The sequence below is a fragment of the Apteryx rowi genome, unplaced genomic scaffold (genome assembly GCF_003343035.1).
Source record: "Apteryx rowi isolate R43461 unplaced genomic scaffold, aptRow1 scaffold_93, whole genome shotgun sequence".
NCBI classification, from domain to species: domain Eukaryota; kingdom Metazoa; phylum Chordata; class Aves; order Apterygiformes; family Apterygidae; genus Apteryx; species Apteryx rowi.
Window position 1 is genome coordinate 1,830,737 of NW_020451238.1, and position 25,217 is coordinate 1,855,953.

At 38.3% G+C, this 25,217-nt stretch overlaps 1 protein-coding gene across 2 annotated transcripts; it reads left to right on the forward strand.

Annotated features, from left to right (window-relative positions):
* The first annotated feature begins 1,812 nt into the window (after nucleotides 1-1,812).
* Nucleotides 1,813-24,895, forward strand: DGCR8 (DGCR8, microprocessor complex subunit). 2 transcript variants are annotated; one of them, XM_026091931.1, is made up of 14 exons: nucleotides 1,813-1,965; nucleotides 7,841-8,845; nucleotides 9,333-9,495; nucleotides 11,430-11,572; nucleotides 12,291-12,573; nucleotides 14,239-14,436; nucleotides 15,820-15,921; nucleotides 17,193-17,291; nucleotides 18,531-18,613; nucleotides 19,812-19,912; nucleotides 20,357-20,463; nucleotides 20,679-20,806; nucleotides 21,227-21,340; nucleotides 21,721-24,895. In XM_026091931.1, the coding sequence occupies exons 2-14, from the start codon at nucleotides 8,123-8,125 to the stop codon at nucleotides 21,802-21,804; spliced, it is 2,328 nt and encodes a 775-aa protein (XP_025947716.1). In that variant the 5' UTR covers nucleotides 1,813-1,965; nucleotides 7,841-8,122; the 3' UTR covers nucleotides 21,805-24,895. The 2 variants fall into 2 exon arrangements, with proteins under 2 accessions (XP_025947716.1, XP_025947717.1); XM_026091932.1 differs by lacking the exon at nucleotides 1,813-1,965 and adding an exon at nucleotides 6,903-6,967.
* Nucleotides 24,896-25,217: the final 322 nt, after the last annotated feature.

Sequence of the window (25,217 nt, forward strand, 5' to 3'; positions counted from 1 at the left end):
CTCCAGTCCCCACTTCCTCATATAGTCTCTGTCCTACTTTCGCCCATTCATCGAGTTGAAATGTCCCATTTGCAGGGAAGTCRGGTACATTTCTCGTAATTCAGTCCAAAAGTGTTAATAATTTGCCATCTGAAAGGACCCAATTCTGCCTGTCCAGAAGCCATCTCCATACGTTGAGACTTTGTTTCTGTTCTAGGGATAACCTTCCCCCCATGATTCCCAACAGCTCACCTTTGTTGAGGTGATGGACGCGTTGTACTGGTAAGGCCCTGGGTCCTGGTAATGCTTGGAGACCGGTCCTGTCCTGGTTCAGTCGGGTTTTGCTACCGGATCGGCGTTGCCTTCTTACGCTGCACTGAGTCCGTATCGATGTCTCCTGTTTACACCAAGTCGGGTCCCTGTTCGGGTGCCATTTGTAGTGAATGATGACACGGACTCCAGAGGTGGTGCATCTTGAGACATTTATTGTTTGTATCTGAGCATATTTATACTAAGAAGTTAGCTGCTCCAGCGGTTTTACAGATACACTTTGCTAAGCCAGTCATCATGCAGATTATGTCACAGGTAGCCAACCGTTACACTGATCACGCACGCAGCGCTCATGCCTTGTACTTTGCTACTTGCTTCCTAGTTAGAGAAAAGCTGTCTTGTTCTTAACCTTGGTTCCCACTGGCCTTTGCTGGTTTATCTGTACTTTCTCAGGATGTATCRTTCCCAGCTGCACCGGTGTCCTTGGGTATGTTTGTCTGAGGCTCCTGTTGAGACTCCYTCTTGTCYGAGCTGGTAACAGYTCCCCCATTCACCTTTTCCCACAGCTTGCTACTTGCAACTTCCCTCCAACTTAACCTTGTCATGACCCTCCACAAGTTTTGAGTGTGCACAGTCCTTCTGTCAGGCCTGATTAAAAGGCATTAACTCTTCCAATATACTTTGCTTCTGATCTAGTTTTCCTATTTAAAATGAGCAGATGGGCAAACAGAGGGCAAAAAGCATTAGGTTACATTAGAGTCATTCAGCTGTGCAGGTGTACTATCAAATCCATATTTAAAGCAATGATAATGGACAAATGAAGTAGGAATGGTAGAATGGATGACTCCCCTAATTGCTTTATAAATGTAAGGAAATGGTGGAGGAGAGAGAGCACAGCTGGAGCATGCTGCACAACACGTCTACCCTCTCACCGGGGGTTAACCGTCTGCCTTCGTCCCCTAGTGAACTCCCCTGCACAAAGGGGAAAGTTGTTCTGCTTTCTTTTACAGAAAGAACCTTTCCTTTAGAGGGAAAGGGCTGGGTCGGGGGCCGTCGGCCTTAAGCGGGGTGCAGCCTCGGGCTCGTTAACCCCAGCCCGGTGCGCTGAGGCCCGGCCAGCTGCGGCCCCGCGCCTCGGGGCTGCCGCTCGGGCCCCCCCCCGCCTCAACCTCTCCGCCCTCCCATCGCCCTGGGCGCCGCTCCCCGCTGCCGGGGCTTCCCGCGCGCCCCAGCACAAGCGCAGCGGGGCTCAGACCGGCTCGGGGCCCTTCCGCCGCCGCGGCCCCAGACAAAGAGCCCGCGGCAGCCCGAAGCGCTGCCCCGTCATGGCAGCCCGCCTCCGGGGACGCGCCCTCCCGCCACACGCACCGCCGCCTCCCTCCCGCCCCCGGCTTCCTCTCATTGGCCAGGCACCATGAGGGTATGTGCCGCTCGTGCTTCTATTGGTAGGGCGGGCTAACATGCCCGGGAGCAAACCAATAGTTATCGAGAGTTCAAATTCGTGACAGCTGAGACTGGCAACGCAATTGGCTTGGCAAGGGGCGAGTCCCCCCCGCGGGGACCGGAGCTACTCGGAGCAGGCGTTTAAAGATGGCGGCGGCGGCGGCGCGGAGTGGGAGGCGGTTTCTGTGAAGCGGCCGCGCCAGCGCTCCCCCACCCCCATCCTCACGCCGGGCCCGGGCAGGAGGAGCGGCGGGGACCCCGGGAATGGCCCAGGTGGGTGCTGGCCCGGCGGGCGGCGGCGCCGCGGAGGGCGTGCACGAGTGGGGCCTGCGCGGCCCAATCGCCGCGGCGCGGGCTGTAACCCCTCCGTCCCCGCGGGCCCCTCCTGCGGGCCGGGAGCCGYCAGCAGCCTTCGCTCGAGCCGTGGAGACAAAGTCAGCGGCAGCCCCTCGCCCGAGCGGGCGCGGCGGCTCCTGCGGCGGGCGGGCGGGCGGCCGGGGCCCGCCTCTCCTCCCCCGCCCCTTCCCTGGCGGCAGGGTCTTCCCTCGCTCGATTGCTTTTTCTGCCGCCTCCCTGGAGCTGCGTTCGGGGTGGTGGGAGGGAAGGAAACGCCATAGCTTTCTGCCCCCCCCCGCAAAGTATTAACCTTGGCATGATTTTATACCGTATAGTGTTAGGGTACAGGGCGGGGGGTGGTGGTGCTGGAAGGATTTCTCCCCCTTTACACAGGGGAGGGACCCCGCAGGGTGAAGACTCTGCCTCTCCTCCCGTGCAAAGTTGTGAAAAAGACGCAGCCCTCCTTCCCCTCCACGTGCGTGCCCACCCCTTCTCTTTTTTTCTTTTTTTTTTTTTTGGTCCTTGTGCGTTGGAGATGGTGAAGAGAGAGTTGTATGTCTTCCTAACCCTCAAGAATCTTCCTCATGTGCTCTTTTTATTCGTGGTGAAGTACAGTATGTCTTCCTCTAAATTACCTAATTCAGCCTCCGGAATGGTTTAGGTTCCTAAACTTTCCTCTTTTTCCCTGGAAAAATAAAGGTCTCTCCTTTGCACCTCTTTGTCCTTAGCATGGATTAATGAAAGAGGATTTTCTTTTGATATGTTTTCAGGCTTTTACTGCAGATTCTCAAATTTCTGCTTCTCTCTTCTTTAGTGATCCTTTTCTGACGTTTCCAAAGGGAGTTTTTCTTCAACTCCTTCCCCATTTTTTTTTTTTTTATGGTGGGTAGGAGAGGAAGGCTATTACTCTCACTTGATTATACTTCGTTTCCAAATGAAAGTCTGAATCTGCCAGCTATGTTTCCTGCACCTAGTTTTCAGTATAATAGGCATTCCATTGACACTGGGGTCTATCTTTAGCATCTTTTTGCCCACTGAGAGGGTAGACCTCCTAAAATAAGCTAAGAGGCAGTTAACGCTTTCCCTCTTAAAGTGGGATTGAGAGCTTGTTGTGTGAGCCCATTCATTTTGTTTACTCCTTTACTTAGAGACCTTGGAGTGGGTTCTTTAACTTTTCTTTCATGAATATTTCTCTTCTCCCTTCTGCTTAGGTAACTTAAGGACTCTAATTGTGGATGAGAAATTAGCTCGCTAGTTCTTTGTGTCATTTTTTTGATTGCTAGGATTACTTTGCTTTTTGGGGAAGTGAGAGAGCTTATGTCTGTTGCTTTTCTTTACAAGTAAGAAGCCGGTTGTTAGGTGAGTGGAAGCATGCATTTTGTACTTTTTAGACTCTGAATTGCAGAGTTTTGTTTTTTTGTTTTTTTTWAACTGTTTCCTGTTTCACACTGTTAATTGAAACCATCTAAGCCCTGCCAAAAAACTGGTCAAGCTGTAAGTGCAGCAATTGCTTTGCCGCTTACAGATGTGCCTTTCCCACATCACATGCTCTGCTACTTCAGAAATGGGATGTAGCTGTGCTGAATGAAGTCTTGTAAACTAGAGAAGTTCTTTGGCTTTGTCTGTATTTGCCATTGGTAAAGTTATGATTGGGCCCCGAGTGGCTTTTCTGAAACTGCCTTGATGACTTCCACAAAATGGTTGCTTCCTTCAGAATCTTTCTGTGCTAAAGCTGATAATACAGAGAGAAATGAGCTCTTGTAGGTAGTAGCAACTTACAGAACATTTTCATTTGGATGTTCTGGTTTTATGGAAATAAATAATTCAGTTTCCTTATTGTTTTGTTTTTTGTTTGTTTTTTATTCTAACACTTCATGCTTAATAAGAGTAAATTTATTCTGAAGACTGTGTGTATGAAGAATGTACAATAGGCATAGAGGATAACAAGAAGGTAGATGATTGTGAGTGAGGATTACTTTGACAGGGGTTAGAGTTAGGTGGATTTTTAAGCATGATCAGTGCATCATAACTTCTAGTCTGCAGAGTTGCCCTTTGGAGCCAGAAGATGAGGAAGAGGACTTTATATTTGGATAGCAAATAAGGAGGATTTGCTCAGAGCCACTCTTCCTTTTGGGGTCCACTGAATGTGAAGTTAGCAGTTTCTGGCAAGGATGCCAGGTTCTTCTTGAAAGAAATTCTTTCTGAAGACAGAATCTGTGATATGTTGTTCTTTGTTCCTGATWGCAGCTACAGGTAACTCGTGATGGAAATCTGTTCATCACTGAACTCGCTTAAGACTGCTGAAATGCTATTCTGTAAAGGGAGTTCCTCTTTGAGCGTAGGCAGTACTGGTTACAAATTTTAAGATTCTGTTTTTCTGTTTTCTTCAAAAGAGTTACCCTTTTGTCTGTGCACTTTTCCTTTTTTTTTTTTTTTTCCTCCTCTCGATCCATCTGTTTAGACTGGGAGAATAGACAGTGGTACTTGCTAAACAGAGAAAAAGCTGAGTTTTTTTTTTTCTTTATCCCTTCAGTAGATGTGGATCTATAAGATAACTAAGCCAAGAGGAAGAGCTTCAGTATTCTGCTTTTGTTGGGAACCTACTCAGTTAGCTATGTTATGTTTAGATGTCCACTGCGCATCTATTTCTTTGAGTTTGCTTTTACTTTGTGATGTGAATCCTTTTCAAATGATTTGCTAAAATGTGAAATTTCTGTGTATTGGTGATATGTGCAGGATATCAGCTGTGCATTTGTGTTTTCTCCAGTTCATCTAGAGTTCCTTCGGTGTTTGTACAGCCTGGCTGTTGTAGCCATCTGAAGTGCTCCATATCTTTTTAAGGTTACCCCTGGCTTTGCTGWGATGCTTTTAGAAAGGTGTCTGAATCCTTTTATGCATTGTTGGCTAGTATGAGAAGCAGGCTTGACAGTCAGCTTTCTGAATCTTGAAGGCACCGCTTAATGGAACTTGTTAGGGCCTTAGAGAATAAGATCTGTTCTTTCAGGGCAAGTTAACTAAAGATTACAATAGGCAGGTGAACTTGTGTTATATTTTTATATTACATAACCTAATATGCTTAGTCTTTTTTGTATGTGGTTGTTTGGTTATCTTCATTTAAGATCTCTTTGGTTGTTTTTAACCTAGAAGCCCATCTAACTCATCCTTTTAGGTTTCTATTACTTCTCTCTTTCCTGTAGTACCTGATATCTAAGGGAAAATCCTTACTGGCTTTTTTTAGCCTCTGGTATAAAGGGCATATTGTAGGCATCAGTTGGCAAGAAAGTAGGAACTGGAGAATTGGAACGCTCTCTTACTCTGCTTCTTCCTTTTTGTAGCGCATAGGAAGGTATCGCAGCACACAATAATTTAGAGCTGCCAGACTCTTGTTACCCTACCCTAGGGATACGGTAGGTTTGTGGCAAGAAATGAGAAAGCTAGTTTAAACCCATCTTTGTTTTGCGTTTGTTCTTGCAACACTGTGTACTGAGTAGCAGACGATCCCTGGCAGTGATTTGGTGTGCTATTCATTACTTCAAGCCTGAAAGGAAGGGAAAGATGACAAGAATTTTATAGCTAATAGTGCTTGAATGTAGTAACAAGAAGACATCTTTTCTGCAAAGAGCAGAGGTGTAACATCAGAGGGCTGCTGAATCTTGGCAGGTGAAGATTAATTTCTTGTGTTCTGATATTAGTGTTGCTAAAACACTCTTTGGAGTTGGAGCAGGATGTGATCAGGGTTGTGGAAACTGCATTCTTTACCATCTCTTACAACTTGTCATAAATCATCTTTCTAATGGGACCAGGTAGCTCCTTGATCTTATGTGAAGCTAGCTGTCTTTCAAATTCTAGAACCCCAGCTTTAGGATTTCCTGSCTATGTAAATTGCTTCCATTTGTTATTTTCAACAGTCTTCAAAAGGCTCTAAGATGGAAGAATGAGATTATTTAGGCATTTAATTTCCAGTAGTTACTGAATTTATATTGTAACCCTTGACTCCTACTTTTGTTCAGAATTAATGATGAAGAAACTAGCAACTTATCATTTGGTCTGTTTCTTATCTGAAGATGAGAAGAAGAAAGGATGTTAGATGTAAATATATTTCTGGAGGTGTTCTGTGTAACATGACATGTTTCAGAACCTGTTGAAAGACTAAGGAATTGATTGCTTCTCTGGTGATCATATTATCACCACTCTTTAGGATGGGATGAATTTAAATACATRGAATTGCTTGTCTTAGTGTTGGATGAACTGCTTTTCATTCTGTGTGGTAATATCTTCTAATGTATTCACAACAAGGAGGATGGGATTGATTATTTTAGAGCTTTTATCAAAATGGAATCATATTCCTTAGTAGGAGTAAGACATGCGATGCATGTCAAGCTCAATGTCTTGGATGTGTCTTACAGTTGGGTGTATAGAAGAAAAAAAAACATAAAAATGAACAGTTCTGCTGCCCAGCAAAATTTTTATGGCTGAATCACTAAAACAGGAATATAAGCTCGCTTATATTTTGTTTCCTTCCAGCCTCCAGGTAGGTAGGTTCTGTATGYTGTTAATTTTTACTGGTTCCATTATAACTGCTGCTTCCCAACTTCCTGCCTTGCCCCAGCTGGTGTTTGGACACTGCAATTGAAGTTTGTTCTGTCTGGGCTGGCATGGAGATACATTACAGAATTATATTTGGCTTCTCTAAGTCCCCAGTGACAACCCAGACATTCTGCCCTTTTGTCTTCAAATGTTATAATGTGACAYTAGGGACTCAGCTTCTTCTTCTAGCATGTTTGGGTAGACTTTCTCTGCTACCTGGAAATACTTTGAACAGAGAATTCAGCCAGCTGATTTTCTTAGGCAGAGTAACACTGCTTTATTTCCAGCTAGTAGGAAGATTTAAACCCAGTTTTGGGTGGCACAGAGGGACTTGGAGAAACCAAAATAGCAGGTAAGAAATTATAATTAAATGTCCTCTTCCTTTCCTCAGGTGCTTACAGTCCTGCACAGATGACAAAATTGTAATTTAAGAATACATCATACACATAATTATGGAAGGAGTCCACTTAATGTAGCAAAAACCTAAAGTTACTTATAGCAATTGAATGTTCGTGACCTAAAATGGCCTAAAACATTACCTGTTAAATGCCTTTCAGAATTAATTTGAATTTTAACACTATGCATCTATACCTGAATCCATCAGATATAACAAATATATAGCCCCATAATAGTATGGATCAAATGAGAATACAAGATCAAACATCTAAAAATTGGTTATCTAGAGATTATCTTCTTGTAAATTTTTAGTAAAATATCAAATTTCCTGTTAAAGTATCCAGGGGGGTTTCAAAAATACCTGGTAACTTAAACTTTCAAAAAGCCATCTGCCTTATAAATCATAGTTGTTAAAAGCTTGTCAGTTTTTTCAAATTGTGTTAAACTTCAAGCTAGTTACCCTTTYTGTTGTGTTGGGTAAGTATGGCTCTAATATCAAACTATTTTAAATACCTGTAGTTTTTATTCTGTCTCCTACAAAAGCCATGCTTAATGCTTTGCCTGCTAACCCAGCAGCAGTAGTCAACAGATGATACAGGTAACGGTGGGTTAGCAAATTCTTGTGCTGGTGCACAGATCAGGAGATAGCAATCTAATTTCAGCCTCATTTGATATGGTATCAAGAGACGGTGGTCTTGTCAGTACTGGAAAAAAAAAAGAGCTACAAATTTCAAGTAGAAATAAAAATATGGGAAGGAATTACATTCTTTTTTTGGCTGGGATACTTTTTCTGTTTTTTCTGTGACAAATACCTTTTTTCTTCTTGTAGGTTGAAAGAAGAAAAGGAGAGCTGCTTGCCCAATGAAGATGCAGTCTTAGTCTTCAGCTATTTAAGCTGAATGCATTGTGATTTCCAATAATTGAGACAGTGATTCTGAAAGCTGTCTACATTAATGAAAAGAACAATGTAGTCAGCTTAACTGAATCATCAGTGTTGCATATTGAATAGAACATGATAAACCTGTCTTGATGGACTTATGCATGTTAGGAATATAGATATATACATTTATTTAAAGCATTTTTTTAAAACAGTAGTTTTGCAGTTTTAAATATGGAGAAATATGAAAATGTACCTCCCCTCCCTAAAGAACCTGCAAGAGAAATGAATGTGGAGAATCATACTTGTCCCCCACCTCTGCCGCCTAATGAACAGCCTCCACCACCTCCCCTGCAAACGTCCAGTGACGCAGAGGTAATGGACGTTAGCTCTGGTGGTGATGGACAGTCAGATACCCCTGCAGGGGACACGCACAGTATCTGCAGAACACAGCTTCTCACAAAGGGATCTGCCTGCTACAAAAGTCGTCTTATAATAGACCCTAACAATAGTGACCAAAGCCCAAGAACTGCTCGTCATGCACCTTCAGTTCGAAAGTTCACCCCAGATCTTAAGTTACTTAAGGATGTAAAGATTAGTGTTAGCTTTACGGAAAGCTGCAAAAGCAAAGATAGAAAAGTTCTGTACACTGGAGTTGAGCAAGATTATAAGGCAGATACAGATTTTGGTATTAATAATGTCAATGGAGATTTGCATGTTTGTCCTTTTGCTGGTAGTAATGGTAAAGCTGTAGGAACAGGGGGTGAAAATGATGACAAGAAGGATGATGAAAATGATACTGATCAGGAAAAGAGAGTGGAATATGCAGTTCTGGATGAATTAGAAGATTTTACCGACAATTTGATGGAAATAGATGAAGAAGGAGGAGGGTTCACATCTAAAGCAATTGTTCAAAGAGATAAAGTGGATGAAGAAACCTTGAATTACTCCTATGAGGTAAGTAAATTCATAGTTTTTAGTGGGGTGAGGGTTAAAGTGGTTAGAAAGACATATGCAAAGACTTTCCTTTAAGACAGTCTCTTCTAGAAATGTCCAGTACTTGAGTCAAAAATGCAAAATTTTTGGAGGCAGAATTACTGATTTTCTGTCATTGTGTACTGAATTTTTCTTTGGTTGAAAACTTTCATTAATTATCTTGGTAAAACTTCTGAGTTGTGTGGCAGCTTCTACAGTCTTGTTGAAAAAGAACATTTAAAAGGTTTTTTACAGTCTTATAACCTCAGCTCATTTTTGTCATGAAAAATACTAGTTCTAGCTTATGAAAACTTATTTTCTTATTTTTCAGTCTTTTTACTGGGATCACTGAAAATTTCTAGTTTCTCTCTGAATGGAAGTATATAGAAATAATACATGCTTTTTCTGTACAAGGGGAAAGGGAGGTTAGCAGCTCCAGGAGGATGGTGTCTGATGCTGTCTCTTTCAGGATGATTTTGATAATGATGTGGATGCTCTTCTGGAAGAGGGTCTTCGAGCACCCAAAACACGGAGACTAGAAAATGAGAAATATGGAGGTGAAAGTGATCACCAGTCTGATGGAGAAACAAGTGTGCAGCCGATGATGACCAAAATTAAAACTGTACTTAAAAGTAAGTTAATGTTCATTAAACACCTGTATATTTTTTGATGTGACTTATATATGTGGAACAAAGGTACATGAGCAAACAAAGTTTAGGAAAGTAATTCTGGTCAAATTGTGGATATGTTACAGATTTTACTGTTTGAAGGCTTCCTACCATAGGATGTGGTTTTCATGTTCCTAAACTGCGAAGCTGAAGTTTAGGAGTGCTTTTTATCTTCGTCTTTTGTATGTAATGACAACATGTTTTGATGCATGGATTTGTAGAAAATTGTGAATATTACCTCAGTAGTGGGGAGGTGAACAAGGATGATCTGTTCTCTCTGATGCTGTGAAACAGCCGGAGTGGTTGTGGTCTTACTTTTTTCCTATTTTAGTCTTATAACTTCTGTTGTTGAAATGGTTTTATGTGAAATTTTCATGCATGCAACACTAGGTAGAAAGAACTTTTAGGAAAGTCAGCAGCTTACATTTATGCAAGGTTTGTTGTGTAAATATAACAAACTCCTAATGGAGAACTGCCTTAGAAAATGAGAACCGATCCAGAAAAACATAACTGAAAATAGTCTGAATTAAACTTTGAACCTGCTCTAGAGGATTATATTACAACTTCATTATATTCTGAAATAAGAAATCAAACAGTTCTTCCATCTGAAACTTTATACTAACACAGGACTACCATGAAGTTCCTAGCTAAAATGAGTCTGTTCTCTGATTTCTAGTATAAAAAGGAGTGAGATAATTCTGTGATTTGTGGCATAGAAAGGAGTGAAACCATGTATTACCTTGCATGTGAGCATAAGCATTTTGCTGCAATATTGTTTCTGTTGCTATGGGGGGAGTCCTACTGGCTTATTATACTCTAATTTTTCTCATGTTTTCTGGAAGAAGTGGCATTTTTGATGGCCAAGATATTTAAGAATAAAGGTTTGTAGACTTAATTCTGGTTTGTGTTGTGCCTTTGCTGAAAAATATAACACCGTAAGTTTTTATTTCTAATTGATGATCCTTTACAGAAGGAGTTTTCTCTGCAGCCATCAGAGAAAAAGCTGCATTGGAACAGAATATTTAGAGGCTGAAATTACAAGAATTTTTCATCAGTTAAATAAAACGTAGGAATTAATGACCACCCATCCTTTTATGCATGAGTATTTGAGAAAGGTGGAAGGTGACACTGAAGATGACAGGGATCCAAGGAATAGTTGGTGGCCTGCTGGTTTGGAATAGGCTGTATTTTTGGAACAAAAAGTGGAAAATTGAAGGGGTTGAGTGTAAGAAATAAGGTTGGGAGAGCAGGAACAGAAGGAAGGGTGAAAGACAGTGATAGGGGAAGTGAACATAAGTAAGTCTGATTGCTCAAGTAACAGTAGGGACATATAATAAAATAGAGCTGGTTTTGTGTGTGAAGTGCAAAAAACAGCTACTCCAGTCAGATGTGAACTGGAAAGCCTTAACTTACAGCACTTCCCTAACTCATCGTTGGCTGTTTGGATCTGTAAGTCTAGAGGTTTCTAAATTCTAATTTATCCCTGAGGGTCAAGTGCAAAAATTTTGAATGGAAACCTCAATTGTTTCAAAACCAAGTCTGATTTTTTCCATTGAATATGTTGGTGCCTGTGCTGATACAAGTTGGTAGATAGAGAAGACTAAGGAGAACAGAGAAATACACTGGTGAAATGAACAAATCGGTCTGTATGAAAATCAATGTTGTTACTGTTTTTCAGTTAATATAACATGGAATCCATAATTTGGCAAGATTTACTGTGGCTTGGAAGCATACACCTTTTTATTAAACAGTGTTTTTACAAAACTTTTTTAGTCTTATTTCAGGATCATTTTATCCTCTGAGACAGAGAAGTCAATAAAAATAAAAAATCTTGATTCTTTTTCTGTTCTTTTCTGTATCTTGTTCGATACAAGTTTAAAGCCATTCTTTGTTTAAAGGTCGTGGCCGCCCTCCTACGGAACCTTTGCCAGATGGATGGATCATGACATTCCATAACTCAGGCATTCCTGTATATCTGCACAGAGAATCTAGAGTTGTTACCTGGTCTAGACCTTATTTCTTGGGAACAGGAAGCATAAGGGTGAGAACTGTCAAATTTTTAAATACTTGTTGAGATTCGAAAAATTAGACATGTTCTTGCTAATGACTGAATGTTTTCTACTCTAGCAGGCTTATTTCCAGTGTTATAGTTAAACTGCTTGAAAAGTAAACTTCTGTTTTTAAAAATATGATACAATTTTTCTTGTGTTTTTTTTTCCATTTTGCAGTGAGTTTGGACAGTTAAAATGAATGAGTTGGTCTTGCTTCGTGCTTTCTTTGTTCTAGCCTATAGCTGCAAAATRTTGGTTTTATTCCACCATGAAATGTGCTTAGATCATTTATTTGTAGGCGTAAACTAGCCTGAGCTGTGGTGTCCTCTTTTATGTATGATATTCATGAACCCAGAGAATCTGTATAGATTGGATTTAACATCATGGGCTTAACCCCCAATAAAGTTCAGCGGATTACATGAAGGGCTGTATTACTTGTAATTGAACAGAATGTAGTTTGGATTTAAAACAACAGATATGTTGTTGAACAGTGCTATCAGCAAATATCAGTGTTGAACAGTGCCAAGATACCATAGTGATGGACACACTAAGATCTTGAGTAGAACTGAGATTGCTCAGGAAGCCTGAGCCTAAACTAAATAAGAGCAACTTTCATGTTGAAGCAGGTTGAATCTTTGTTCTTGTGTTTTTGGTTTTGCTTTTGGTGACCTATAAGTACTGAAACTGTGTACTATTTTATATTTGCAGAAACATGATCCTCCCCTTAGTAGCATTCCCTGTTTGCATTACAAAAAAATGAAGGAAAATGAGGAAAGGGAACAAAACAATGACATAACCCCAAATGGGGAAGTATCGCCTGTAAAGCACATAGATAAATCTTCAGAACTGGACTGCCAAACGGAAGAGCCAGATTCCACTGCTGCTGATTCTGGGCCTTTAGATGACAAAGACCCCTCAGGGGGAGATGCAGCACAAGGAGCCTTAGGACAAGTTAAGGCCAAAGTTGAAGTATGTAAAGATGAATCTGTAGGTAAGAATGGAAAACAGACTCTTTTCTTGGCTAGAGTTGGGGTAATGGCGTTTGGAACACTTGCACTTTATTCCTGGCTTGCCAACTGAACAATATCTTGCTCAAGATCAAGTGGTAAGTTTTCTTTCTGTATGGTTTYTCCTATGCAAAGATCTGGAAAAACAGGTCTGGTTTTATTAATCAATTTTGATCATAACAGGAAGGGAGACATACCTACTTTGGGGATGTTTGCTGAAGATTTTTGAGAGTTTGTATGCAATGGTTTTCCACACAAAAGTGAAAATTTGAGGGATGTAGTGCTGTAGACTTTATCTCAGTCTGGTTCAGTTAAATCAATTGGTATCGTATGGATTGCTGTTATCAAGTATGTATGGGTGAATTTTCCTGTAAATAGGCTTTTCTGTGCACTCTCTGTGTTGTCTTAATTATGTCTGTTTTCAGTATAATCACTTAAGGTAAATGGTGCAGTTGAACTGGATTTGTTTATTCACACAATATAGCAGAATAAATCATGTAAATACAGTTGCACTCGTGCAAAGGGGTGTGATGCTTCAATATTTTATTTATGTAAGTCTGATAACTTTATACAAAAAGCTGCCGAAAGACGTCATGCCAAACTTCCCTGCCCAGATTACAGAGAAACTTAGAGAGAAATCTCATGAGCCTCTTATCACAACTTTGTACCTGAGAGTACTGTGTAAATCRTTGCTGCTCAGAATACTGGTATGGATCATAGGCTACTGCTTGTCTTCGTGGTGTTCAAATGTAAAACGTACTGTTATCATTGTGTGTCCCATTTAATCCTAAAATTGTGTCAAAAGATTTAAAAAGTTCTAATACATCATCAATACTTAGGAGAAAACTAAAAAACAGTAAGCTCTTATCTTCCACGTGTGGTTCACCTGTCTGTCTCTCTCCTTAAAGAGGACCTTCGCTGTGTTATTGAAAAAAGAATATTCAGTGAGTGATCAAGTATAAGTGTGACTCGCATTTGGAATTCGTTGTGGAAGGAAGCAATGTCAGCAGCTTTCTGTTGTTCATTTACATCTTGACATGCTACTCTCTTATTTTTGCTGATCATATCTGCAGAAATATCCTATAAAGGAAACTCGGCTGTACTTCAAGGGACAGTTTTCTAGCATGCTGTGTGAAAACAAATGTGTTAAATTCTGTTTAGAAGCCAATAGGTAGTCATGGAGTTTATGGAGCATCATTATATGGTGTTTCTGATGCACCCTTTAATAAGTAGGCAGCTTCAGGAAACTGAGGCTTATAGCGTACTATTGTTTTTCACTGTATACATTGCTTCTAGGTAACGAGAAGGTGAATAAGCGCTGAAGCAGAGGCTCATTAAAGCAGTACAATTCCTAGTGTTTTGCTGGATATTATGCTGGTTAGAGCTTGGTAAAATCTTCAAGTGACAAAGTAAAATGTGCTTTTTTTCCTGTTTGCACAAACATTTTGAGTTTGACAGAGTAATAGGAAAACTTGTAATTAGTTCTGTTAATGTAAAATAGTATCTTAACCTTGAATATGTGAACTGAAGCCACTGTTTTTGTCAGTAGTCTAAAAAAAGGTTTACAACATGTTCACAACAGTGGAAATGGTGAACTTAAGGCTTTCTCAGTGGTCAACAAGAGAGAGTAATGTGCTTGTGTTTCTTAGACCTGGAGGATTTTAGACACTACCTTGAAAAGCGTTTTGACTTTGAACAAGTTACCGTAAAGAAGTTCAGAACCTGGGCTGAGAGGCGGCAATTCAATCGTGAAATGAAGCGGAAGCAGGCAGAGTCTGAGCGGCCTATTCTGCCTGCAAATCAGAAGCTCATTACCTTGTCTGTACAGGACGCACCCACGAAGAAAGGTTGGTTCCATCTGCTCGGAGTTCAAACAATGCATATCAAAGGCTAATTACAGTTCTGAGCTTGACTAGAAAAATATCCTGTAATAAATCCACTTTCTTCTTTTTCTGAAATTCTGTACTCTTGGATCTATCATGTTACATAGTAAAGGAAAAAAAAAACTATCAAAACATATTTTGCATTTAAAAAAAAATTCCTCAGGCCTGGTAACTGGTTACTACCTTCAGCTGGTTGTTACTGTTAATTGTCATCGGAAACTCTCCTGCCCAGTAACTGAATGCTGCTGCCTTTTTACTTCTGTGTCCATTCTAATCAGTCCCAAATTAGGGGCTGATTACAAATGTCAAAATGATCCAGATAAAAACTACGATTTAAAGTACTAATTTAAACCATTTTGACAGGTAGGAGAGAACTGCGTGTGCAGTTATGTACCCTGTGGTGTGAGGAGYGGACATTATGTCTGGGGGAGATTAACTTACACCTGTACTGGTTGTGTAGCCATAGTAGCATGTTTAACTGCAATATGGTGATACCTTGAAAAATTAGCTTGTCAAAATATTTGCTGTTTCTAATGTAGATGTTACGTGCTTTAAGATGATGTGTGTATGTAGGAAAATGACAGCAGAGTGAATTATTGTGTTACCTTGTGAAAGATGATTGATTGTAAAAATTTTTAGCTAACGTATTTTATTCTGAGTTGAAGGCTTAGAGCCACATTGTGACCATTTAATTTAAGGACTTATTTGGACTTTATGTATCTAAATCATAGTGATATAGGCTGCCTTTTGTCACGTCTTGCCATCATGCCCACTGAGGCAGGGCTTGTGCTCTTGATGCATGATACTGTTGCAGGAAAGAATTGGAGACTTATAAATACAAGGAGCACGTTGAGGGCAGGAGGACAGTGACCTGACCTGTAGCCGGGTAAATAGGATTTTCTGAAAAAATAGGGGCATTTCTGGTTTGTGGAATTGAAGTCTACATGCTTAGTATTAGCGGGGAGGTACAAACACATATCCAGCAACAGATTAGAAGATTGATTTCTGATTTGATTTCAGGTGCCAAAAATGCTGTGTGTACAGGTCTAGAGACCATATACTTGCAAACTATGAACATACAGTTTTTAGCTTAGCTCATGATCAGTGCACTTTCAGTTTTGATAGAAATTTCTCTCACTTGCTTCTCAGTACTTTTTCTGAGAAAATGGGCTTTGGGTCTTAATTATCCATGTCTGATTAAACTGCATTGCATTTAACTTAGGCAGGGCGCTTATCCTTTGTCGCTTGCAATTCAATCTTTTTTGTTTTTTGGAAGCAATTTTTTTTTAAAAACTGGGATTGCTTAGTTGTCTTCTTCCCCCCCCCCCCGCCCCCACTTTCTTTTAGAGTTTGTCATTAATCCCAATGGGAAGTCTGAAGTTTGCATACTGCATGAATATATGCAACGAGTCCTAAAGGTTCGCCCTGTTTACAATTTCTTTGAATGTGGTAAGTCTGTTAAGGTTTTTAACTGATCACAATGCTGTCTTGAAGGACTTCTACTCTGACGCTTGGATATCTTAAAAAATACCAAACAATAAATAGACATTTTTCCTAGATGTCTTGAAGGTCTACTGTGAGCCAAATTCTAGCTAATAAATACTTTCCTTCTCTCTTAAAAGTGGCTGTTGAGGGTGGGGGAGAAGTTATATTTAAGGCTACAGTATGTTTTTACTTGGAAAAATATGCTAAAGTAAAAATGAACTTAAGTAACTCATTTGCATCTAAAAGAAAGCATCACTGAAATATAGGCAGTTTTGCTGATTATGCACAATTAATATTTGCTTAATTTTCTTATGTCATTGATATTTGGAAGATATGATTGTGAGGCATGCATTGTTTTAGTGAATCATCAGAATCCTGGGGGAAAAGAAAGAATACTAACCCCAAATCCCTTCTGAAGAGTAATTATGGTATGGTTAGTGTAGGCCTTTGATAAGGAAGCAATTAAGAATTTGAAAGATTTGCATAGACACAGATGTACCCTCCCTAAAGGTGCAATAATTTGAGTTATTTTTGTGGTTTTGTTCTGTTTCATTTTTCTTCCTACTAGCAAAGATTACATTAGCATTTTTGCTAGGCAGAGTTTTAAAATTCTTTAACTTTTCAAGTTATTGTATGCGATGATTATTGCTGTGTCGTGGAGGTCCATATTTAAACCTGGTCATCCTAAGAGAACAGTGTATGTATAAAGTGATCTTTAAAAGTGTAAGTGGAAACTGAAAGTGGCTGCATAGATCTAGTCTTTTATGCCGCTGTCTCAAGTCATTGCTAAAATTGTAATTACTTTAGTATTTATGGAGAAATTATTAGTTGGGTGCAGACTGCAAAAAGTTCATATGCAGTTGATGGGAACTGCTTTGGTATAAATGTGGACCAGTTTTACTCATAGTACTAAAAGGAGGGAAATTACTTAAAAAAGTTGGAGAGACTTTGTTGCATGCTTAGTGAGGGGTCTGTGTGAAATGCTGAATGGGTGTCTTTTAGTAGATTTGTGTTTTTTGAATAGATTTTAATTTTAYTCTGTGTCAGTGGTGGGAAAGGTAATTTAGTAGTTTCTGACATAGGCTGTGCGCTTTCTACTAAGACTTCAACTTGAAATTGAAACGAAGAATATAAATCTTGATAATGGGGACCTTTCATGTTCCTGGTGAGTATTTTATATTAGGAGTTTTGAAAAGCTTTTTTTTTTTTTCCTTTTCCCCCTCCTCCCTTTCCAGAGAACCCAAGTGAGCCTTTTGGAGCCTCGGTGATTATTGATGGAGTGACTTATGGGGCTGGAACTGCCAGCAGCAAAAAACTTGCCAAGAATAAAGCTGGTAACATTCTTTCTTGCTTAATATCAACTGCTGAATTGTTTATCTGTTTTCATTTCTGCTTTGAAGATGACTTGTTTGCAGTAGTAAGTAGGATTAAATTTATTAGTAATCAAAGAAGGTACGCTTTTTTCCCCTTTTTGATAAAGAAGAAAAAACTCTCTGCAACAGTATTTATGCCAGCCCAAGACGGAACAACTTCATGGGATAGAAAACCATGGAAAAAACTTCAGCTGTTAACTTCCATACTAACTATTGACATATATTGAGCAGCTGTAAGAATGTCTATTCTAGAAAAAAAATTTGTCAGACTAATGAATGCATGTTGGGTTTTTTATATTTATACAGTCACCTGCTGTATAAACACCTGGCTTGTGGGCTTTAGCAAAAYGTAAACCTTTGCCCTCTTTAAAAACAAAACACTTGTGGTTGTTTTGGTTCTCTTTCTGGTAGTAAAACAATTGCATTAGACTATGTGGGTTTTGCTATTAATTTCCAAGTGCACCTCTTCAGTAATTAGTTCTAGCTGTGTGACTTTTTAATAAATATGTAGACAATGAATACCTCGATGAGAATGTCTCTGATACCTTAGAAATTCTTACTGATCTCTGGATTGGAATGTGTTTGGCATCAGGGATCAGGACACATTCTGAGAAGTTATTTTTGAAGATATGTGACAACCAGTGGTATTCTCTGCACTTGTGAAATTTGTCAGCATAGCTAAATCATCAAAACCCAGCGCAGAGTTGTTTGTGCAAAAAAAAAAAAAAAAAAGTTACTTTGTTGTAATACCTTAGGCAAATCCTGAGTGTGCAACGTGTACAATACTAGTGTTGTAAAAATGTTGTGACACCTAAAAGTAGTAACAAGTCTCTTAATTTTTTAGGCCTCATGTAGGTGTCCTAAGGGCTCTACATCACTTTAAATATGAGAGTCGATAAATTTTTCCTTTTTGGGGYATCTGTAAAAAGTAGTTTCTTCTTGGGTACAATTTAATAGTAGTGAGTCTTTTATTATCAACTTGAACAATTAGAAATATATATTTAAAAAAAAAAAGTGCAAGTGAATATACTTTTTATGGAAGGAAAAAAGATATCTTACTGGTAAAGTTGTTCTTTAAGAGGGGTGGTGACTTCTAGGAGAAACGTGAGGCTTGCTTAAAGCCTCTTTTTATTCTGCTGTTTTTGTTTAGAATCATTGTTTAAAATAAAAGTAATCAAGACACTGAATCATTTTCTACAGCTCGAGCTACACTGGAAATCCTTATTCCTGACTTTGTTAAACAGACCTCTGAGGAGAAGCCCAAAGACAGTGAAGAACTTGAGGTATTGACCCCTTGCCTGATGAATGCGATTATTGGAAACTGTTTTTTAAGAACACTACACCTTGAATACGAGAAAGATGAGTGAAAATTCATAGCATGGTTTTCTCAGTCAGATGAAAGTGTGAAAATCTTATGAATATGAAAATACAATTTTTCTGTTGGAGCTGATGAGAAACTTTGCTGTGAAACAGAGCTTGTTCCTCGTTCTTGAATTCTCTAGCAAAATGTTGCCTTCTAGAGACCTGAAGTGTTCCAAGACACTGAGTGCCCTGAACTGTCCCGGTTTCCAGAATTCTCTGGTTGCTGACTTGTAAAGATCAGAGCTAGATGCTGTCTGGTTTTGTGTGATATTTTTGAAAGACCAAATAAGAACTAAAAGTGCCTGAGCTTCTGAGACTTTTTTACTTAGCTATAAAAGCTATTTACTGTCAGATCAGACAGCTGAAATTTCAAACTTTAAGGACTGAAATTTGAGAAAATCCAAAGGAATAGTTTGGTGAAATAACGAATGTGTAATACATTTTCAAGTATTCGTAATATTAAATAGCTATTATATCAGTGATATGTTCACATTCTGTTCAGTATGTACCAGATCATCAGGATGGAATAAAGGAAAAATCAGTGATAAGCCTGAAAGGATTGTTTTCATTTTGAAAAATGTAGTATACAAAGGGAGTTCTCCTTTTCTTTTTCTCTTTCTCTTTCTCTTTTTTTTTTTTTTTAAACTTAAAACTGTATTATATGCCCTAAAGTACTGAAGTGGTTATTAAGAAAATGAGGAAGGTTTTTTTTTTTTTTTGATTTTTAATAAAATACAAAACCTTCCAATAGTTGTTATATTTGATTTTATTAAATCACAGCATTTTGGTAAGTAGAATTTCATAGCTAGATAAAACAAATAGCTTTGTCCTGAGGGAAAAAAGGTGTTAAAGAGTTTACGAGGTTGATTTCTGTGCCTGTCTTGTGTAATGTAAAATTGAAGGGAGAAGAATGTGATTTAGACTTTGGTCTGCTAAGATAAGATGAGGCATGACAATTTTAGTGATGGTGGTAAAGACCTCTGTGATGCATTTAAAAGTGCTTTTTCAGCACAAAGCAACAGAATTTGTTTAACGTAACACAGAAGAGATGAGGGGTTAAGAGCAGTATTGTGTCTTATTTGCATAAAAGCTCAATAACCTTTTTCAATTCCTTTGTAGTATTTTAACCATATCAGTATTGAGGACTCACGGGTATATGAACTAACCAGTAAAGCTGGACTCTTGTCTCCATATCAGATTCTCCATGAGTGCCTTAAAAGGTAAGGCTGYATAATAAGGAGCATCTAGATGTTTGGGTCAGGGTTCGTTGTTCATCTGCTTGGATGCTGGTACACACAGTCACGTCAGTAACTTGAGGGTGCTTGTGGGCTGGCCCAGCCTACAGTGCACGCTGTGACTGCAAGAGGCATCCTATGGCCCAAACTGGTTACTGCTGTATCTTCCTGTAATTCCTGTTTGCTCTTTATGCTCCTTGTCTTCTGAGATTAGGCTTTAGTCTTGGGACTTTTTTTCCCCCCTTTATACAGGCTTGCCTTTCCATTCAAATCAAGTTACTGGTCTAAAATATTACTCTCTAATTAATGTCTTAAAATTTCAATTTAGTATATCTCATTCCACTGCAATGACTGTTAAAGACAACTGTAACCACTTCAGTTAGTTGTAATTTTACTTACCTTATGATACTGATTCTGTTTGTTCTTAAGAAACCATGGAATGGGTGACACATCCATAAAGTTTGAAGTGATTCCTGGTAAAAATCAGAAGAGTGAATATGTCATGACTTGTGGCAAGCACACAGTGCGAGGCTGGTGTAAGTACAGTACTTCAGTGTGACCTCTGATGTATTCCTTTTTCTCCTGTTTTTCTTTATTACCCATTTTGCAGGTACTTGTTCAGCTATCTAGCTGGTTTTGTGCTTATTCTACTGTTCTCTGGTATCTAAATTTTGATAATGAGAGTAAATATTGCTGTTCAACTAATTACGGAAGGTCCTGGTATGACACACTTTCATGATTGTTTTTACAGGCAAAAATAAGAGAGTGGGGAAACAATTAGCTTCTCAGAAAATCCTACAGCTACTGCATCCACATGTGAAAAATTGGGGCTCTCTTTTGCGTATGTATGGTAGAGAGAGTAGCAAGATGGTTAAACAGGTGAACATAATTTTGTTTGACTGTAACTTGTGATTGTGTTTTGGCATTTGCTTTATCTTTATTTAATTAAAACAAAGCTTTAACGATACCTATTTTGGCATAATACTGTTGTTCGCTGTCATGATAAACACAATGTGTGTTTGATGAGCAATCCTGCTTTCTTCAGAGTTGATTCTCATACCTAGCTATTGCCTAAAACATGAGTGCTTTCACTGAGGATGACAAGTCTGTTAATCTCATTTAGATCTTGCAGACTGAAATTAAGTAACCTATTTAATATGCAACTAATTCATTTAAATGTGTATTGTTACTTAAGAAAATACAGCCATCACATCCATGTATTTTCCATGTAATTCCATGTATTTGGATTTTTTTTATTAAAATAACTTTTCTGTTATTGCTTATGGTTCTGTTGAATAGGAAACGTCTGATAAAAGCGTGATAGAACTTCAGCAGTATGCCAAAAAGAACAAGCCAAATCTGCACATCCTGAACAAGTTACAGGAAGAAATGAAAAAATTGGCCCAAGAAAGAGTGAGTAGTTGCTGTGCATCTTTTTTTTTTTTTTTGTATTTACAAAAAAGAAAAATGCCACATGTCAGACTTGCCAATTATTCTTAGAATTTTTTCTAAAGTATTTCGTAAAGAGCAAATTTTCAAAACTTGATCTTTGGGGTTGCTTTTAGAGAGATTTTCATCCTCTATTTTAAACAGGCATATGACTTGATTTTACCCACTTCAGTAAGCTGATTTTTAACATTAGAACAAGTTAACCTTTCAAAAAGACTAAGATATAAATTTGGCAAAAGTTACGCGAACTTTTAAGACTGTATTTTAATATTGTGTTCTCTTTATATCTGTGTGGTGGTTATTGATTGATTTATTTTTGTGTGTTTTGTCTTTGTTTTTTTTAGGAGGAAACACGAAAGAAACCCAAGATGACAATAGTAGAATCAGCTCAGCCTGGTAGTGAACCTCTGTGTACTGTTGATGTGTAATGAGAAATCTTAAAAGTGGGGAGCAATAACACAAATGGAGGAACTAGATTTTCAACAATTATTTAAAAATCTGTTTGCTGCAGAATGCAAGATAACTTAAAATCCAAGCTGCTTCAGTTATGCATTGTTCTTTTTGCATCATCAGGGCAATATTACATTTTCCTTTATTCTTTTTTTCTTATTTTCCTCTTTTTTTTTTTTTTATACCTCTGATATGTATGTTTAAAGGATTGATCATAAAGATCTCTACTTGGCAAATGCACAGAGAACAGGCATGTTCACACAGGATAAACTCAAGCAAGCACTTTTTCCTTGAAAGTCATCCATGCTGTTTGAAACGGATGTGTTTTAAGGATCAAATTCAGAATATCTATGTACAGGTTGAAGCTGATACTATATATATATATGTATACATATATATGAAATATATATACACCTTCTTGTATGAACATGCCTACAACTATTTTTGTGAAAAGTTTTGTTGCATTTCAGCACATAATAATATGCACTGATAAGACACTTTGGTGACAAATACATGAAAGTGATGAGCAATGTTTCTAATGCCATAGGATTAGGCCAGTAATGCTGTTTCTTTTTTGTTTGTTTTGTCTCCTGCCAGGCATAGTTATTCAAGATTGCAGTAGGCAGGTTTGATTGTTTGGGTGTTTTTTTTTTTTTGGGGGGGGGGGGGGGGTTTTTTTTTTTTTTTTTTTTTTTTTTTTTGGGGGGGGGGGGGGGGTTTTTTTTTTTTTTTTTTTTTTTTTACTTGAAAAGAACAAGTGTACCTGGTAGTGTTAAGAGTAACAAGCTGGATATCCCAAATTGTTGGGCTTTATTTTAATTGAAAAGAACCTATGATAGTTTACAGATCAATTGAAAGTGGAAAATATGGCCCTATTTATTTGATTAGAAAAAAACCTGTAATTAAGTTTGCCACTTGAAAGGCTGTTTTCAAAGCTTGGAGCCAAAATGTAACTGAAGATGGTTGACAGTCTGAAAATATTTTGCCAATGCATTGTTTAAAGATGTTCCACTCCCTCTCCCCAGCAATAAAACAATTTCTCATTTTTTGGAGTTGGAATACATCTGACTTGATGAATTAAGTCTTAAGTAATTTGCACCATAAAAGCAAAGAATTTTAAAAGAACTTTTGAGGAATCTGAAATAACTGCAGCAATTTTACCTTTTTAAAAAATTGTTTTTACTTTTTTATTACATTTTAGTTTTTGAAGAAAAAGTGTAACTTCTGCAATGAAAATTAGAATGTAGATTTGGAATACAACATAGAGTAAGGAGTAGAATGAGACCATAACAACTTGTACTGATTAACAGGAAATCATGAATATGCAAATATTTTTAAATACAATCTTAGAAAACAGGCAGTACTCACTATGTCATATGAGGCTTTAATAAATTAAGCACAGAAGAAATACTTTTGGCTGTAGTGAAAGCACTGCTTTTTGTGTTTTTTCTTTTTTTTCCTCTTCAGCTGGGGTTCTTTACTGGGTGATTGCAGTAAGTCTTCTCTTAGAACCATCTCTTGTGGGTTCTTTGGTTTGTTCTTAAACAAGAGTGAAAACCAAGTTGGTGGTAGAGCTTCAATGCTTTATCTAAGAGTTGCAAGTTGTACTGCTATATTTTACACTCGTGTAAGAGTGAAAGAGGTCAGTTCTTTATAATTGCTGCAGCTCCTGGTACTTATCTGGACAGTGATTTTTTTAAAATTTTTTTTAACATGTTACATATAGTGTATTGCAGTATAATGAATTGTGCCTACTGGATTTTAACAATATTGGCATCAGTATTGTCAGATCTCCTTTATTATCACCTTTGTTATTTTGGAAATCTGTGGAKTTTGATTTTTATCCCAAGCTGATGTTTTGTAATATGTTGCTTACAATGTCTGAGGTTAAATAGGAGTGTTTGAAGAGTCTTGGAGTCTTACCTGTTTCTGTGTTTGAGCGATATGCTCAGAGGTCTCTGCAAAGATGAAGTCACCCATTGTTCATTATTCTATTTAGCTTTTCAGTTCTGCAAGTTGTAATCCTGTTAGAACAGGATACGGGTAGTTGGAAGACTATACATAAACTATTATTTAAAGAAGTGGCCTATCTAAGAAAAAAAAAACAAAAAACAAAAAAACACTGCCTCTGCTTTTTTTTAGTATAGCTTTAATAAATCTCCATCTTTGAAAAGTATATAATATTGGTGCGGTACTGACAAACAGTGATTGCTGTTTGTCTCTGATTTTTTTTATTTTTTTTTCTCATAAAGACAGGGCTTATATCTTCTATGCCTAAATGTATTAACTGTGTTAGGTAGGTTTTACTTCAGCTTATGTCTTTTCAGCAGAAAAATCTGTACTTGGATAGCACTGTAAAAGACAAATCACCCTTGTAGATCTTTATTTTTCTGAAATCAGAATGTCAATGTTTTTGCAGGTCACCTGCAGAATATCCATAGATGCCTCACTTACAAATTTGTTTTTATTATTTTTAAGAGGATTGCTGTATTACCTCAGTCTACCACTATCTGAATCACAAGGTGACCATTGCCCTTAATTAAAACATCCAGAGATTTCATTGTGAACCAAAGCTTAGAACATATTATGCATTCTAGAAAAAAAAAAGAAAAAAAAAAGAAAAAGAAAAAAAAAGAAAAAGGATGGTATTAGACCTTGCTGCAGCCTTTAACTGGAGAGATGTCCAGAAAATAGCGCAATAACTGCTGGAACAAACAACTTAACTGCTGTTTATTGTCATTGTGAAGTATTCTTGTGTTTTAATGTTTACTATTGTTTGGAGTGTAACAGTCTTGCATTTGCACATAAGCACGAGCTGCTGTGATAGAGGATAGATCATTGCATTAACTTCAGCTTCTGCATGAACACTTACAGTGTGATTCAAGATGTATCCTAAACTTGTCTTGTAACTCTTGTGTGTTTTCTAGGTAATCGGCTGTAAAGGTTTAGATCTTGATTGTATGAATGCATAAAACAACTGCTGCTTTTGTCACTGATACTTGTTCTTTATCCCTCCCGTATCCCAAGAAAGATGGGTATTTTTATAGGGATGGAGTGTATATTTAAGAACAGTTCCATCCTTTGGGAGTTAGACAGTTTTTGCTTTGCATATTATGTGCTTCTTGACAAAAGTGTGGTATATTGACTTGAAGGGTTAAATTAGTGTGCATTCAAATCTTTATGGTACTGATGGAAAACTTACTGTGACTTCCAGTGAATAGTCAGATGCTACCTATTTAAACACCAGTCATTCAGCTTTTTCTTACATATTTATTAAACAAAACTGATGAAGTAGCTGGGTACTCAGATGCTTGGAAAGACTATTATGCATAACTTACCTGTTGTATGTAAACTTCCACTTTCCTGTGATGCTGTTAGGCTTTATACAAAC

Excerpts from the sequence above, each read along its gene's own strand:
- DGCR8 (XM_026091931.1), top strand. The coding sequence starts at position 8,123 with ATGGAGAAATATGAAAATGTACCTCCCCTCCCTAAAGAACCTGCAAGA. Across the intron at positions 11,573-12,290 it reads TGGGAACAGGAAGCATAAGG|AAACATGATCCTCCCCTTAG; the intron begins GTGAGAACTGTC and ends TTATATTTGCAG. Across the intron at positions 20,807-21,226 it reads GTAGCAAGATGGTTAAACAG|GAAACGTCTGATAAAAGCGT; the intron begins GTGAACATAATT and ends TCTGTTGAATAG.